This window comes from Dermacentor variabilis, chromosome 6 (genome assembly GCF_050947875.1).
Source record: "Dermacentor variabilis isolate Ectoservices chromosome 6, ASM5094787v1, whole genome shotgun sequence".
Taxonomy (NCBI): Eukaryota; Metazoa; Arthropoda; class Arachnida; order Ixodida; family Ixodidae; genus Dermacentor; species Dermacentor variabilis.
The window spans coordinates 81,080,274-81,098,316 of NC_134573.1; the positions used below are offsets into that span (position 1 = coordinate 81,080,274).

General features: G+C 48.7%; 1 protein-coding gene across 1 annotated transcript in view; it reads right to left on the reverse strand.

Annotated features, from left to right (window-relative positions):
• The window catches only part of LOC142586188 (solute carrier family 22 member 6-like), a 47,556-nt gene extending 31,105 nt beyond the window's left edge, over positions 1–16,451 (reverse strand). Inside the window, exons 1-2 of the mRNA XM_075697442.1 lie at positions 16,167–16,451; positions 2,077–2,247 (exon numbers count right to left, since the gene is read on the reverse strand). Coding sequence (XP_075553557.1) covers positions 2,077–2,247; positions 16,167–16,451 — 456 coding nt within the window. The remainder of the gene's footprint in view (positions 1–2,076; positions 2,248–16,166) is intronic.
• Between the last annotated feature and the right edge of the window lie 1,592 nt (positions 16,452–18,043).

Here is an 18,043-nt window from a genome sequence, read left to right on the forward strand (position 1 = left end):
GGGCTTCCCTATAGAGGTGTGCCAACTAATTTTAGCCAGAGCTTTAAAGTACGAAAATGCCACGTAGCTCGACAAAGCAAGGGTAATATTGTTTGCCATCGCATGAAGATACTCAAACTATATATTTTTTAAATTCCGCCTAATTAAATAATTAGGCTTAATTAATTAATAAACATCTCAAATATTATAGCTATATGAAATGTGTCAGTGAGAAAATTGTAGAGGCACTTGAATATCTCCCAATGTGGCTTTCTGTTCCTCAATACGTGCTACATAAAAGTATTTTACCGAGCGTGAAAGAAGCCCGCAAATACACGCAAAATGGCCACGCGGCTGACCGCTCGAGGCACTTTGCGTGTATTCGCGGGCTCCTTTGACGCTCGGAAAAGGGCTTTCAGGTAGCACGTATTGAGCAACAGAATTCTGTATCGGGGCTTTTCATCTCGTTCTACAATTTTTTTTCCCTGACACTTTTCATGTGATTATATTATTTGAGAAGTTCATTAAATAAATCAGGCTATTTATCTCATTAGACGGATTAAAATCATAGTTTGGGTATCTCCAAGAAATTACAAAGAGCATTACCTTTGTTCTGTCCAGTTATGTGGCATTCACATATTTTTAAACTCCAAAAAAGATAAAGACACCCTGTGTCTCATCATCAGCATCAGCGTCATGCTCATCATCCTCATCATCGCCATCCTATTTTATTTACACTGCAGGACGAAGGCCTCTCCCTGCGATCTCCAATTACCCCTGGTCATTTCAAGAATTCTTTAGGTAACGCATAGTATAAGGCAGCCTCTTATACTGTATGCCACATTACTTGTTCGTATTTATTCGTTCGTTTGTAAGTTGCCCTCCTATGCAAATCTTATAGCTAACACTGTAGGCTGTGTCACTTTTGCTATACGTGGCTTTATTACTCGTTTGATTGTTGTATTTCAACCATAGCCCTCTGTAATGTCTCTGGCCCTGAAGGTACAGGAAATAAATTAATCATTTATTGCGCTGAATTCGTAACGTCATAGCTTCAGCCGCCTGCTTCAGAGGCATTAGAAGATTTCGTCGCATCGTTACCCCCTTCTGTTGCGGTGCTAATATTTGTGGACGCGAATTAATTCTTTTTATTTCTTTGCCAATTCCGTTCAGTATTGTACTAAAGAAAAGAAATCGGAAACTGAAGTGAGAGTACATTGACCCCTTTGCTTACCCAATGTCACTCCGATTCACTTTATACCGATGAGCACTGCTCCACATGAACACGTTTCTATGGTATTGCCATGTTCGATGCCATGTTGTTCGAGGTGCCACATTCCGTCAGCTGTGATGCAGTAGCAGTTTTTAGTTCCTCTTTATGCTTTCAGTCAATACTTATGTTCACCCGTCTTAGCGGTGTAGTGTATTTGGCGTCACCCTGCAAAGCCCGAGGGCGAGGCATCCAATCCTGGCTACGGCGGCTCCATTACCATGAGGGCGAAATGCAAAAACGCCGGTGTAACATGCATTGGATGCATGTTAAAAACCCCAGCTGGTCAAAATTTATCCGATCTGCTCTACTACGGCGTGCCTCCTAATCATATCGTTGTCTTGGAACGTAAAACCGCAGGACATAGTTAACAATTATGTTGTGTTAGTTAATAAATAAACTTAAGCCAGTGATTCACAATTTTTTATAATAAATGCGACCTTACTGCGCATTTACTGATTCGAAATGTTATTACTCTGTGATTACGAAGCCTGACTAAAAAATGCAGGAGTGATCTTCCCACCGTGTCTTCGCTTTTGTTCAAGAAATTCTGGAGCACCTTGAAGCAAAATGATGTGGCTATAACATTTCTTTTGCGAGATTTCGTCGTAATTGGTGATTGAATGGGGAAACATGAAGTATATTCGACATTGAGGACCCGACCTTCAGTTGGAAATGAATAAAAAAGCCGATATTGACGTGAGTAATGATTAAAGTTGCTAAAGGCTGCCTGAAACTAAGGTAAAGCCTGCGTGCAGAAAAAGTACCTGCACCTAATGGGACCGCGATTGTTGTGTTATCCCTGGCTCGCAGCAAGCCTAGCTAACCTCACTGACGATGGACACCTTCCTGTCGCGCAGGTTGAACTCCCAAGAAGTGCAGCTGTCGTTCGTGCCGGGCTCCAGGCACGGGTTTTGCTTTCCCAGGGACATATTTGTGCCGCTGCACCAGAACTTGGGACGCACCGCCACCACCTCGGGCAGGAAGTAGTGCAACTCCTGCAACAACAAGCTCGTGTTACAAGCAGGCATCCACCTTTCACGTCACGCACGAAGTGCAAGCCGACTAGAGAAAGAGAGAGAGAGAGATTTACAGAAAAACAGAGAGGTCGGCATGAGCTATAACTCGCTCTGGCCTGTTACTCTACACTGGGGAAAAGGGACGGGGAGGGAAACGGCTCATGAATGATAATGGTTAAGGAAGAGATGTGTATATACATATTCACAGAATTGTGGCATCTCTAAAGCCGTGCGTCTAGCCCAGTGGCTTGGAAAAAAGCTATAGCGGCTCTTGTTACCAGGGCTGCGCTGTTTGCCCTAGGTCAAGCACCTGAAAGAAACTCGTCTGAAACCGGTCTCTCATGGATCTTTGCAATGGAAGTGACAAGTTGCTGTCGTTCTTGCGCGTACGTGCGACACACACAAGATATATGTTCAAGTGTTTCTGGCACCTGACAGAATTCGCAGCTTGGGCTAGTATCACTGGCACTTTTGATATGTCTATAACGGTTGGTTAATGCGGCACCAAGGCGAATCCGGTGCACCATGCTCGTGTGGCTTCTTTTGAGCTTGTGAGACATACGAAATTTCATTTCTTGGTCCCATTTGTGTAATCGATTCTGTCGTCGATCTGGTTGGGTCCAGTGTTCCAACGTAGAGTTGCGGTTTACGCGACGAAGTAGGGCGTTTGTGTCTGTTTGTGATAACGGAATGCGTACTTCACAAGCATTATCGAAAGCAGTTTTTGCTTCAGCGTCTGCCTGTTCGTTCCTGATCAGGCCACAGTGTGAGGGTATCCACTGAAAGGTGACATTGTGGCCATTTCTAGTTGCGCGGTCGAGACGCTCTGTAATTTCTATAGCCATAAAATAATACGGGCCCCGTCTGAGGACACAGTCAATTGTTTGAAGAGCTGGCTTAAAATCGCAGAATATGGTCCCTGCGTGAGGAAGCTCCTCGGAGAGAAATCGAAGTGCCTCCCGGATAGCAACAAGTTCTGCGGCAGTTGATGTTGAGCTATGGTCTAGGTTAAACTGCCAAGCGATGATCATATAAGGAATGACGAAGGCTGCAGTGGAGGCATATGGAGTGATAGAGCCATTGGTATACACGTGTACAGTATCGCCGTACTTTGCAAAAATGTGCAACAGAGTGGGTTGCCTGAGGCCAATAGATGCAACGGATGACATTTTAGTAATTGCAGGGATCTGCAATGCAACAACAGGTTTAGGGAGAAGCCACGGGGGTATTCTCGGAATACGAGCGGGAGAAAATCTTGAAGGCAAAACACTCTGATGGCGCGATATAGTCATTGAAAAGCTGGAAAGCTGGGTGGGTGACAGAGAGCGATGACAGAGGATGGTGCCTGTGTCGGGTCAACACGCGAAGGCACATTCGAAGAGGCTCGCAGAGCAAGTATACCCGAATAGGACAAGCACGAGCTTCCGCTATTGTTCCATTGGTTGACGTGCATCGTGGGAGGCCTGAACATGTGCGCAATGCTTGAGCTAGTATGCTCTCCAGCGCGCGCGCACACAGCTAAGTCCCATGCTTGAGAGCGCCGGAATGCTGTACCGTGTACACCCTACGAATAGTGCTTGGTACAAGTGGAGTAATGACTACTTCGAGGAGCCCCATCTTGTTCCTGCCACGACGCGAAGGACGTGAACAAAACTCTTCAGCTTTGACTTCAGTTCGGTGACGTGTCTTGACCAAGATAATCCCCGGTCTCTGACTAAGCTAAGGAATGTGTGGTGTGTAACCGCAGGTATCGCTACTCCGTTAACAATTATCGGATACCTGGTCATTTGTTTTCGCGCAAATGTAATCACGGAACATTTTTCTGTTGCGAGTTGGAGGCCTTGACGCCGCAGATACTTAGTTGTGATTGTCACTGCACGTTGAAGCCTAGCGCGCATTTGGGGACAGGTGGCTTCAGATGTCCATATCCATATGTCGTCCGCATATGCGCTAATCTTCACCGTGCTAGGAAGTTCGGATACAAGGCCAATCAATGCAACATTGAAAAGAGTTTTGGAACACCTCGATGTCGCTATCACTTGTCGACATATACACCGTGCAGCCACTGAGGCAGCTAACAATCCATGCATATAGCCGGCCACCAACGTCTAAATCTTCCAGTGCATCAAGGATTGCATAATGGAGTACATTGTCGTATGCACCCTTAATATTCAGAAAAACAGCTCCAACTAACCGACGGCGACTTCTTTCCTGTTCAACAGTGGAGACCAAGTCGATAACACCGTCAATGGAAGAACGGCCTCTTCTAAATCCGTGCATAAAATCAGGAAAGCAATTATTTCTCTCTAGAATCATTCCAGCCTTGACAAGACCATTCTTTTCGTTACTTTGCCGACGCAACTGGCTAAGGCGATCGGTCTGTAGGAGGAAAGCTTGTTAGGGCACTTCCCCGGTTTAAGCAGCGCGAAAACGCGACTGCATTTCCAAAAAATCTGGAACATTTCCTGTCTCCCACATCGTATTATAATAAGATAGAAGAAGACGTCGTGATTCGGTGCCAAGATGGCGGAGTGCAGCGTATGTGATACCGTCTGGTCCTGGTGCCGATGAGTGTGGAGAAACCGAAATCGCAGCGTCAAGCTCTTGCATCGAAAATGGTACTTCGAGTCGCTCATCAGGTGAAGGGGGCGCGATGGTGACAAGGGATGAAGTCACTGCATTAGATGCGTCCACTATGAGTTTACAGTAGTCCTCCGCTACATCCAGTTCAGTCCGGCGTTAATGTAGAGCCACCGCACGGGATGGGTGTCTTTGTTGTGCAGTTGCCTGGAGACTTCGTATGACCCGCCAGATCCTTGATAGTGGCTGTCTTGGATCTAGGGATCTACAGAATGCCCTCAAACGCTGTCTGTCAAGCTTCTCCAGATGTCGAAGAACATGTCATTGAGCTCGGTGACTGCTCGAAAGATCTGATGGTGACTTTGTTCTTTTGTATCGCCGTTCCGCGCGGCTACGGATTGCACGCAGGGCCTCATATTGTACTTCGAACGATGATCTGTGCCTCGGTATGCTGACTTCTCTGGTTTTGTCCCGCAAGGTAGCGGCAGTGATTTCTGATTAGCACTGCGCTATGGCGAACTCACGCGGTGAACACGTTATGCATCTGCGCTCCTGCATGTCTCGTTTATAGAGAGCAGGATGGCCGGGAATTCCGGCGCGTACACGCGCCGACAACTTGTTCAACGCTTGTATTGTTGCGGCCTTTAGTGTTGTTGCGTTTCGCCTGCGACACGTGGTTTTGCCGGCGCGACTGCGGCGGGGCGGCAGACATTTTGGCCCGATCGTCGTCGCCGCAACACTCATCGGCAGGTGTTTCCAGGCGCGACTGCGGCGATGCGACCGCAAAGGATCACCCTCTCATTCCAGTCATTGTGCCCGAAACAGGCGATGCCAAAGCAGGGATCATCCTCTCATTCCAGTCATTGTGCCCGAAACAGGCGATGCCAAAGCAGGGATCATCCTCTCATTCCAGTCATTGTGCCCGAAACAGGCGATGCCAAAGCAGGGATCATCCTCTCATTACAGTCATTGTGCCCGACCGGCAGCGCTACAACAGGGTGCTACGAGATCGTGCTCGACAGGGTGCTACGAGATCGTGCTCGACATGGTGCTACGGCAGCGCTACGACAGTGTGCGTCACCATTAGCCCATTGTACATTCACGTGCTCGTCTTTTGAGGGGTTCCTTCTTGCCCTCAACTGCGAGAGTATAAAAACAGCTGCCCCCGGACGCCAAAAGGAGGGCTCCGATTTCTTCTGTTGAGTGAAGTGCTCTCCCGTCTCTCTACTTCGGTCAACCTGACCGCCAACTCTTTGCGATGTTAAAATAAACAAGTTGTTTCGTTGTTACCAGTCGACTCATGCTTTGCCGGGACCTTCGGATGCTTCCAGTTGTACCCCAGGCCGCCAGGCCAACGCTACCCTTGGGGCTTGCGACCCAGGTACAACCACGGGCGTCAGCGCCGAGTTCCCAACAGATCGTACCAGCGGTGCGATCCCAAACATCTGGATGGCAGCGGTGAGATCGCCTCCGACTTCAAACAACTGTCTGCCAGCGGTGAGATCGCGACAACGGAGGCCAGCAGCGAAGAGATGCAGTTGACTGTATGCTGAGCAGCTCAACGACGATCCGGGAGCAGTGCAACGAGCCCTGTGTGATGACTGGTTGCCTGCAGCGGAACGACTGCGCGGAATTCCTGCCTGCGAGGTTTGGTGAGTGCGGGACTTTCTTCTTCTGAGCTTTGCCAGGCTTTTGTTAGTGTTAGAAACAGAGCTGGTAATTGTGGTTGTCGTTGCTGCCGGGTTAGTTTGCGGCAAGACAATAGTAAGTAGTAGAGAAAGCAGCATTCAGAGCAGCCATGGATTTGAAGTCGTTGCGCAAACCGAAATTGTTGGAGCTTGCAAGAGAGTTGGGTCTGGATGTCTCAGACAAACTAAGAAAACCTGAACTGCTAAAGGCTATTCTTGAGTTAGAGGCTGAGGATGACGAGCTGTCGGAATGCCTTGAGACTATTGAAGAGAGGGAGACTGCAAAAGAAAAAGAAGAGCGTGAACGTAAAGAACAGAAAGAGCGAGAGCAACAAGAGCGTGACCGTCAACACGCTTTGGAAATGAAGCGTCTTGAGGTAGAGATGGAACGCGCTCGTAATGGAAGTCAGGCACACGGTGCAGGAGAACGCGTATTGTTCAAAATGACTGACCTAATGCGGCCGTTTAAGCTTGGAGAGGACATTGGTTTGTTCCTGGTTAACTTTGAGCGAACGTGCGAGAAGCAGGGGTTCTCTCGGGAAACGTGGCCACAGCGCTTGCTCACTTTGTTACCCGGCGAGGCGGCCGACGTAGTCGCTCGCTTGGATAGAGAGGAGGCAGAGGATTTCGACACAGTGAAATCGAGTCTTCTAAAAAGGTACCGGCTGTCTGCGGAGGCGTTCCGTCGGAAGTTTCGGAAAAATGAGAAAGGCAGAAGTGAGTCATATACAGAGTTTGCGTATAGGCTTATGTCGAACATGCAGGAGTGGCTCAAAGAAGAGAAAGCGTTTGGTGACCACGATAAAGTTCTGCAGTGTTTCGGGCTAGAACAGTTTTATAGTCGGTTACCGGAGAACGTGCGATACTGGGTCTTGGATAGGCCAGACGTTTGTACGGTGGCTAAAGCCGCTGAGCTAGCCGAGGAGTTTGTGACGCGTCGGGCTCGCGGAGCTAAGGACGGTCAAAAGGGTGAATTTGGCTCGAAGTTTGAGAGGCCGAAGTTCACACCCATGAGATTAAAGGGGGACACGCGTAGTGAGGATGCGAGTGAAAGCAGTCCGACCAAACGTAAAGAGACGGCGGCAGCCAAACGCAGAAAGCGGTTCGAGATGAGGCGAGCGCGCTTGTGTTATACGTGCCAGAAGCCGGGTCACTTTTCGGCGCAGTGTCCGGAAACAACACCAAAAGTTGTGTTTTTTTCAATAGGCAGCACTGACGAGAACATCAAGCTTCTCGAGCCTTACATGCGAGACCTCCTCGTGAACGGGAAAGAGTGCCGAGTGCTTCGCGATTCCGCAGCTACGATGGATGTAGTTCACCCGTCTTACGTAGAACCCCATATGTTCACGGGCGAGTGCGCATGGATCAAGCAAGCCGTGGAAGCTCATAGCGTGTGTCTGCCGGTAGCAAAAGTGCGTATTGAAGGACCTTTCGGAGCGCTTGAGACGGAGGCGGCTGTGTCATCTATGCTGCCACCCCAGTACCCGTACCTATTTTCAAACAGGTCCGATCACCTCCTGCGCGAGAAGGGGCTTTTGTTTGGTGAAGCTAGTGTTCAGGCCTTAACCAGATCGAAGGTTCGGGAGCTCGCTGCAAAGGCGGTAGTTGCGGGGCCGACGTTATCAAACAACGAAAAAGGGTCAGAGGCGCAGCAAGCTGATATTCCGAGCACGCCCGAACTGAATAAACTTGAGTCTGTAACGTTAAAGGCGCCAGATACTGGAGAGGACACGCCCGACACGGGAAAGTTAGAAGAGCTATCTACTGATTTGCTCATCGCGCCTACGTCAGACGGACTTGATAGGTTGCTAAAAGTCAGCCGGTCGGCTTTGATAGCCGAGCAAAAAAAGGATGGTAGCCTAGAAAACATACGCTGCAATGTCAAAGAAGGTATCGCCAGGAAAACTGCGCGTTTTGTGGAAAGAGGTGGAGTCCTGTACCGGAAGTATCTAGACCGCAGAGGAGTGGAGTTCGATCAGCTGGTCGTGCCTCAATGCTATCGTCAGGATCTGTTGCGCTTGTCACACGGGGGTTCGTGGTCCGGACACCTAGGAGTTAAGAAAACTAAGGACCGTCTCTTGCAAGAGTACTATTGGCCAGGGTGTTTTCGGGACGCAGACCATTTCGTGAGGACATGTGACACTTGTCAGCGGGTGGGCAAACCAGGGGACAAATCGAGGGCACCGTTGAAATTGGTACCTATCATTACGGAGCCTTTTAGACGGCTCGTTATTGATACTGTGGGACCTCTGCCGGTAACAGCCACGGGGTACAGACACATTTTGACTGTGATCTGCCCAGCGACAAAGTTCCCTGAAGCAGTGCCGCTTAAAGAACTCAGCTCAGTTGAGATAGTTAATGCACTACTGTCCATATTTGCGCGAGTTGGTTTCCCTGCGGAAATCCAATCAGATCAGGGCACAGTGTTTACTAGCGCTTTGACGACAACTTTTCTCGAAAGGTGTGGGGTAAAGCTGTTACACAGCTCAGTGTACCACCCACAGTCGAATTCCGTTGAGAAGCTCCACTCCGTCATGAAGCGCGTGTTGAGAGCGTTGTGTTTTGAACATCGAACTGACTGGGAGCTGTGTCTGCCTGGGGTGATGTTTGCTTTAAGGACCGCGCCGCATGCGGCTACGGGGTTTTCGCCAGCTGAACTGGTGTACGGTCGCTCGCTTCGGTCTCCGCTTCGCATGCTTCGAGAATCATGGGAAGGTAGGGGCGACGACCCAGTCGTGGTGGAGTACGTGCTTAAGCTCCTCGAACGCTTAAGAAGGGCACAGGAGTTGTCAGGTGAAGCAATGACAAAGGCCCAGCAGAGGGCCAAGGTTTATTATGATCGGACAGCCAGGGCCCGTCGTTTTGAGGTTGGCGATGAGGTCATGATATTGCGCACATCGCTAAACAACAAACTAGACGTGCAGTGGGAGGGCCCAGCACGAATTGTTCAGAAACTGTCGGACGTTAACTACGTGGTAAGTCTGCCAGGAAAGCGGAAAGCACAGCAAGTTTACCACTGTAATCTGCTCAAACCTTATAGACAAAGGGAAGCAGTGGTGTGCATGATGGTAAACGTTCCTGAAGAGCTTCCGGTCGAGCTTCCAGGACTAGGCTCAGTGACGAACAGGGAAGACACCGGTCAAGTCATTAGTGACCTTATCAGTAAAGCACCGCTGTCGCCTGAGCAGAAAACCGAACTACACCAGCTATTACAAGAGTTTCAAGGTCTGTTCTCTGAGAGGCCTGGTAGGACTTCGGTACTTACTCATGATATAGAACTTACCTCCCCAGAGCCAGTACGATCCAAGGCGTATCGGGTGTCACCCCGCCAGAGCGATATTATGGAGGCTGAGGTAAAGAAAATGCTACAGCTCGGTGTTATTGAGGCAGGTGAGAGTGATTATACCTCCCCTTTGATTTTAGTTGAGGTACCGGGCAAGGAACCTCGTCCTTGCGTCGACTACCGCAGGCTTAATTCCATCACTAAGGATCAAATTTATCCGATCCCTAACATCGAGGAGCGCCTTGAGAAAGTTAGTAGCGCTCAGTTTATTTCCACCCTAGATCTTGTCAGGGGTTATTGGCAGGTTCCACTTACAGAAGAGGCTAGTAGGTATGCGGCGTTCATTTCACCAATGGGAACATTCCGTCCTAAAGTGTTGAGTTTTGGTTTGAAGAACGCGCCATACTGTTTTTCAAGCCTCATGGATAAAGTGTTGCGGGGACAGCAAGAATTCGCTTTACCGTATCTAGACGACGTAGCGATATTCTCCGCATCCTGGTCTGAGCATATGGCACACTTGCGGGCAGTGCTAACCCGCCTGCGCGAAGCGGGCTTGACAGTCAAGGCTCCTAAGTGCCAGTTAGCACAGGCCGAGGTTGTCTACCTCGGTCACGTGATTGGTCAGGGTCGTCGCCGCCCCTCTGAAATAAAAGTGGCCGCTGTGCGAGACTTTCCGCAACCGCGCACAAAGACCGATATTCGGTCGTTCTTAGGTGTCGCCGGCTACTATCAGAGGTACATCCCTAGGTACTCTGATATCGCGGCTCCCCTGACGGATGCTCTAAGAAAAACAGAGCCTCAAACAGTCGTCTGGGACGAGACAAAGGAAAGAGCTTTTAGCGCCCTAAAGAGTGCCCTAACAAACCAGCCTGTGCTACGATCGCCAGACTATACAAAAGGGTTCATTGTTCAGTGCGATGCTAGTGAGCGAGGCATGGGCGTTGTACTGTGCCAACGGGAAAAGGGAGAAGTAGAACACCCCGTCCTGTATGCTAGTCGTAAGCTGACCAGTCGTGAGCAGGCGTATAGCGCCACCGAGAAAGAGTGTGCGTGTCTCGTGTGGGCCGTTCAGAAATTGTCATGCTATCTAGCCGGCTCGAGGTTTATCATTGAGACGGATCACTGCCCTCTCCAATGGCTGCAGACCATCTCTCCCAAAAATGGCCGCCTCCTGCGCTGGAGCCTCGCTTTACAACAATATTCCTTTGAGGTGCGTTACAAAAAGGGGAGTCTCAACGGTAACGCCGATGGCTTAAGTCGAAGCCCCTAACGTAGGAATCAGCCTCAAAATTGTTTGTTACTGATGTTTTTCTTCCTGAGGCAGGATTTTTTTTTAACATATTGCTTTTGTTTAGTGTTTCAAAGTGATGATATGCTTTCTAGTGCAATTTTTCAATTTGTGGACGCGTTCTGAGTGATGCTAGACTACTGTAAGGAACTAGGCAGTGGTATAAAAAGGGGGAAGAGCCTGGCAGGGCTTAGTGAGGGTTGTGCCGTGCTTACTGACTGAGCGGTTGAGTTTCAGCGTAGTTCTAACGCTTGTCGGGAACGAGAACAAAAATGTGAACTCTCCCGAAGTCACTTTGCAGTGTCCCGTGCGAACCTGAACTAGAGAACGAGGCCTTCTCTGTGCGCTGCGCTCAAGAAACGTCGAGGGACGCCCGACTTCGGTTATGAGCATCATCGAGCGACATCCCTCCGGACAGCGGATGCAGTCCCCTGTCCATCGGGATCTCCTTCCCCCGGCGGTGCGGTCTGTTGCGTTTCGCCTGCGACACGTGGTTTTGCCGGCGCGACTGCGGCGGGGCGGCAGACATTTTGGCCCGATCGTCGTCGCCGCAACACTCATCGGCAGGTGTTTCCAGGCGCGACTGCGGCGATGCGACCGCAAAGGATCACCCTCTCATTCCAGTCATTGTGCCCGAAACAGGCGATGCCAAAGCAGGGATCATCCTCTCATTCCAGTCATTGTGCCCGAAACAGGCGATGCCAAAGCAGGGATCATCCTCTCATTCCAGTCATTGTGCCCGAAACAGGCGATGCCAAAGCAGGGATCATCCTCTCATTACAGTCATTGTGCCCGACCGGCAGCGCTACAACAGGGTGCTACGAGATCGTGCTCGACAGGGTGCTACGAGATCGTGCTCGACATGGTGCTACGGCAGCGCTACGACAGTGTGCGTCACCATTAGCCCATTGTACATTCACGTGCTCGTCTTTTGAGGGGTTCCTTCTTGCCCTCAACTGCGAGAGTATAAAAACAGCTGCCCCCGGACGCCAAAAGGAGGGCTCCGATTTCTTCTGTTGAGTGAAGTGCTCTCCCGTCTCTCTACTTCGGTCAACCTGACCGCCAACTCTTTGCGATGTTAAAATAAACAAGTTGTTTCGTTGTTACCAGTCGACTCATGCTTTGCCGGGACCTTCGGATGCTTCCAGTTGTACCCCAGGCCGCCAGGCCAACGCTACCCTTGGGGCTTGCGACCCAGGTACAACCACGGGCGTCAGCGCCGAGTTCCCAACAGATCGTACCAGCGGTGCGATCCAAACAGTGTGGTGCCGGCTTCTCTCAGGACCACAAACAGTAAGGTATGCACACGGCCCACGTTTTCTCGGGCAGTTTCTATAACCTGCGCAGCCGCATTCGCAGGTCAGTACTGGCGGAGTGAGTCTGCTCACATTTTCTTGCAGAGCTCGCGCTTACGAATGATAGCGCTTTACGCGATACAAGTTTAGGCAATCGCCGGGTAGAGATACGAAGGCTTACCCTAAAGAGTGTAGCAGCGAACATCTTTATTACTAGGCCAGAAGCAAAGGCATACCGGTATCTTGCCTAACTTACAGCTAATGATGGTAGAAAAAAAAATCAGTGGCGATTTAGCGGTAAATGCGAGATAAATGCGTTAACATTAAGCCGTACGACTTTAATGTCTTGGTTCCATGGTTTAATCCGCATTCACCGCATTTCAATGTGTTTTTCGAGAGGTCAGGCGATACATCCGCCCTCTGCGAGGAGCAAACTGTAGCTGGCTGTTCCGGAGCAGACCGGCGTCCGTCGCGCTACACACACACACACACACACACACACACACACACACACACACACACACACACACACACACACACACACACACACACACACACACACACACACACACACACACACACACACACACACACACACACACACACACACACACACACACACACACACACACATGTATATGTATGTATATGTATATATGTATGTATATGTACATGTATATGTATATATATATATATATATATATATATATATATATATATATATATATATATATATATATATATATATGCCTGACCTCTGGAACAACACTTTGAAATGCGGTTAACGCGGATTACACCATGTAACCGAGACCTCGAAATCGCACGTATGGCTTAATGCTATATATATATATATATATATATATATATATAGATCGTCAGCCTGGTTACGCCGACTGCAGGTCAGAGGCCTCTCCCATACTTCTCCAACTACCCCGGCGACGTACAAATTGTGGCACGTCGTCCCTGCACACTTCTTAATCTCATCAGCCCATCTAACTTTCTGCCGCCCCCTGCTACGCTTCCCGTCCCTTGGAATCCAGTCCATAACTTTACTAACTATCGGTTATCTTCCTTCTTCATTACGTGTCCTGCCCATGCCCCCATTTCTTTTTCTTGATTTCAACTAAGATGTCATTACCTCGTGTTTGTTCCCTAACCCAATCTGCTCTTTTCTTATCCCTTAACGTTACACCCATCATTCTTCTTTCCATAGCTCATTGCGTCATCCTCAATTTAAGTAGAACCCTTTTCGTAAGCCTCCAGGTTTCTGCCCCGTACGTGAGTACTAGTAAGACACAGCAGTGATATACTTTTCTCTTGAAGGATAATGGCAACCTGCTGTTGATGATCTGAGAATGCCTGCCAAAAGTACCCCAGCCCATTCTTATTTTTCTGATTATTTCAGTCTCATGATCCGGATCCGCAGTCACTACCTGTCCTAAGTAGATGTATTCCCTTCCCACTTCCAGTACCTCGTTACCTATTGTAAACTGCTGTTCTCTTCCGAGACTGTTAAACATTACTTTAGTTTTCTGCAGATTAATTTTTAGACCCACTCTTCTGCTTTGCCTCTCCACGTCAGTGAGCATGCATTGCAATTGGTCCGCTGAGTTACTAAGCAAGGCAATATCATCAGCGAATCGCAAGTTACTAAGGTATTCTCCATTACCTCTTATCCCCAATTCTTCCCAATCCAGGTCTCTGAATACCTCCTGTAAACACGCTGTGAATAACATTGGAGAGATCGTATCTCCCTGCCTAACGCCTTTCTTTATTGGGATTTTGTTGCCTTCATTATGGAGGACTATGGTGGCTGTGGAGCCGCTATATATATCTTTCAGTATTTTTACATTTGGCTCGTCTACACCCTGATTCTCTATTGCTAAGCTAAGAGCCTCTAATAGCAGGCAGGTTAAGGAAGAGACAACACGACTCGCCATGGGTCGTGTTGTCTGTTCTTTGTTCTGCCTCTAAATATAGGCGTCATAAAAACGCTGTGGTGGTTGCTCGGTGTACGTATGACGTAGTGCGTAACGTCGTGCGCGCCCGATTTTTTCTTTTATTTCGCATAAATGACATATACATATTTATATGTATAGTTACATACCAACAAAACTCTATACCAACATACTTTATACCATGATAGCAGCGTAGCTGGTCAATCGCGTTCACAGGGTGGAATGGCGCCTCTTTTTTTTTAAAGCTTCGCTTACTCTTAGAGGTGAAGTCAATTTTCTCATTCGCTTCTCTTCAACAGAGTGTTCTCATTGGTCCTCAGACTTCTTTACGTTTGCGGAAAACCGAGTTCACGGACAGATGCACGGCTGCAACAAGCCTGGTAGCGCCATCGGGTGACGCAATGTGTGAACAGAGAGCGTGCAAAACTGACGCTGCAGTGACCTACAATATTACATTCAACTGTTGGTGTAACGCGCTGATAGCGACACAGTGGTTGAGCTGGTGTACATTACGAAATCTCTTTGTTTTGACAATAACATTGAGGTGATACAAGAGTTTATCGCTCATTTTACTCTGGCAGAGCGCCAATAGTTGTCGCTACCAGCGTTGCCACCGCACGCCACTGCTCCGGGAACTCGGTAATCCGGAACGATTAAGAAGTTCGCGGACAAACTACAACTATGCAGTATGCACCCGATGCTCAGTACAGGGACCTTGCTGCCTTCGATCCCATCGGAATGCAGCCTCTGCGTCAAGGATAGAACTCGCAACCTGCCGCTACCCCGCTGCCGCTACCCCCGCAACCTGCCGCAACCTGCCGCTAATGCGGCGCTACAGCGGAGCGCCGCATTAACTACCCCACCGCGGTGGGTATGCCATAGGGTGAAATATTTTGGATTGTGGCACCACTGCCTCCCTGCAAGAATCATGGCAAAGCACGTAGCAGGCAAGAACCTAGAGTAGATGTGTTAGACGGTAAGTCAGGGACGCACAGGTAAATTCCGGTCCGGAAGGACGGAGACTATCTGTGAAAAGTGCCGAATGATGCTATAAGCACTGGGAGTATTTTGCTACGATATGGCAGCGCCGAACCAGCGATGAATGGTGTCATGCTGCTCTTTGGGCTTACTTGAGTGCTGGAGAAACAAAAATGTATTTGCGGCAGAGCCTACTCTCAGATATCTGGAATATTGTAGACAAAAAGAAAGAACGAAATCAATTTTCACCAAGATTTCACCAATCACCAAGATTGCCCCGAAAAAGGGGCAATCTTGGTGACACTTGCCAAATTCCCTCTGGAAAGGGGGTTCCTAGCGCCATCTCCGTCGTCATCATCAAACGAAGACAAATGTGCAAAGCAGAACGCGAGTTACTTTCTTAAGAAAAAAGAAGAATTATTTGCAATGCAATTTCTTTGGCATTAGCATGCAGCAAAAATTTACTGCGTTAGCATTAGACTACGATTTTCCAGCAATAAAGGGGCCACGTTACGTGACGAGAGCTGGCGCAAAATTTGCATGGCGTTGGCGCAAACACGTCTATTTCATTTTCACCCCCTTACATGCGCTTACGTTGTGGACACCTCGTCCGTGTTTGTTAAGTAATACGCCTATAAATAAATGTGTACTGAGTATTGGCAAATAAACGGTTTTAATAAATATTATGGCGCTTCGATGCGCGATGCTTCAGTTTGCGTAAATACAGCACATTTCAAATGCCATGCCGCGTGCTGTAGTCAAGTCCATGCAATCGCGGCTGTAAGAGAGCGCATATTGCACTTGCTGTCTTCTACTTAGGTGCCATACCTGTGTGAACAGGGCGACAATACCGAAGAACACGCAGGCGTTCTGATAGGGTCCCGCGCCCAAGGCACCAAGGTAGAAGTCCATGGCATCATCTGCTTGGGCCATGGCGGGCGAGTGTTCCAGCATGGCCAGTGTCGTCGGTGATTTGGGGAAGTGGCCCGAACTGTCTTCGGCATGATGCGCAATAGAGCTTGTACGCTGCCTGAGGCGCTCGGGGCTGACGCGGCCGAGTTCAAGGGTCAGCTTGCTTAAATGTCCAGGCGCCATTTCACCAGGATCAGCCATCGTTTGGCTGCGAAGATAAAGAACATCAGGCTATATTTTTAACTCCAGAAGACATGGTTATTTTCGCTAGTATGCCTGTGCACAAAAGTGAACTGACATGCTTGAGGTAATATCCTAATGTACTTAGAGAGCAAATGGAAACAAGAATGGAAGCAAGAAGTAACAAAGACAACACTGATATTCCAGTGATCTTATGCGCAGAGGAAAAGCGATTATATTGAACTGTGCCGTAAATCCCCAAATTAACAACTACGATGATGACGCTGTCACCTAATTACACTGCAGGGAGCCACTGATCCTTCCATGTCACGTCAAAGGACACGAGGGATGTTTAAATGTTTATCTGGGAGGACAATTGATCCCACACTTCCAGACATATAGCTACCAAGCGCAATCGCGGCTGCCTCACATATTTCCGTTGTCATTTCGCCTTTCCTGCCGACAATTTCCCAGCCACCACGTTTGGTCTGGAGCCACAGTAGCAGCGGTGTATTGCCAAATTCCCTGCTCTCCGCCTCACGTTGTTGTCGTGTTCAGGCAGGTAGCCATCAAGGCAACGTTCACACTGGCTAACAGTACTTGCTGCACGAAAGCGGTATCCTGCACATGATACCTTCTGTGCATATGGATGCGACTTTCTGAGCTGAGTTTGGCGGCCACGATGTGGAATGCGTTGCTCGCACTTTGTTTTGCGTAAGCCCAGCAGGGGCCTTGAAATGACTCGAAAGTTCATACACTGACCACGCTCGTCAGGCCGCACCTTGACACCCGGACAAGACACCCATAAATATAGGCAGAACGAGCAATCTCTACTGCGGTGCTCTCTCGTGGTGTACTTGGAATCCTCTGTTGCCACATCGTTCTTTTATCACTTTTCTGGGGGCATCCTCAGAAACGGAAAAAAGGATGCGCAGGGCATATTCGAGAGCGACCAGGCAGTCAGTCTGCTCTCGGGAACCTGTTTCAACCATTTGTGAGCACGACTATTTTGATTCATGAAGGAACGATTGCGCGACTCCATTTTCTTTTATTGTAAGCTTACGCAATTGTTGGGAAGAGGCGGCTTTTCGTGTTTGGTTTATATTTCCAAGGTAGGCGGTTCCTGAATACAGTGTTCGAGATATAAAAATGTAATCCTTAGTCAAAGGCACCTCTTGCGCCAATGTAAGTGGAAAGGTGTTAAAATGCGGTTATTGCTTGTAGCACCTGTTCTTCCGCCATCTGGGCTTCACAGTTGATAAGAACCACGTAATCGTTTGCATATGGAATCATCTTAACAATTGTTATATTGGCTCAGCTGTGTGACTAACTTCCGGTCGCACTTAGCGGACGCGAAATTACTTGGATTCGAGGTGCCTATAGAATAATCTTGGTCTTTAAGTTATAGGTCACTCCTTCAGGTAGCGTATTCAGCACCGAGGTGAATATTAAGAAGCTGGAGACAACCGTTATCTCTAACGCCCGCCATAAAACTTTTCTTTCAAGATGATGTGGGCGTCTGAAGTTATCTGAACTTTCTGTGGATGCAGCAATTCTGTGCTTTCAATTTCAGCTGGACAAGATTGGTATGAGTAAAGTAAAGCATAACTAGC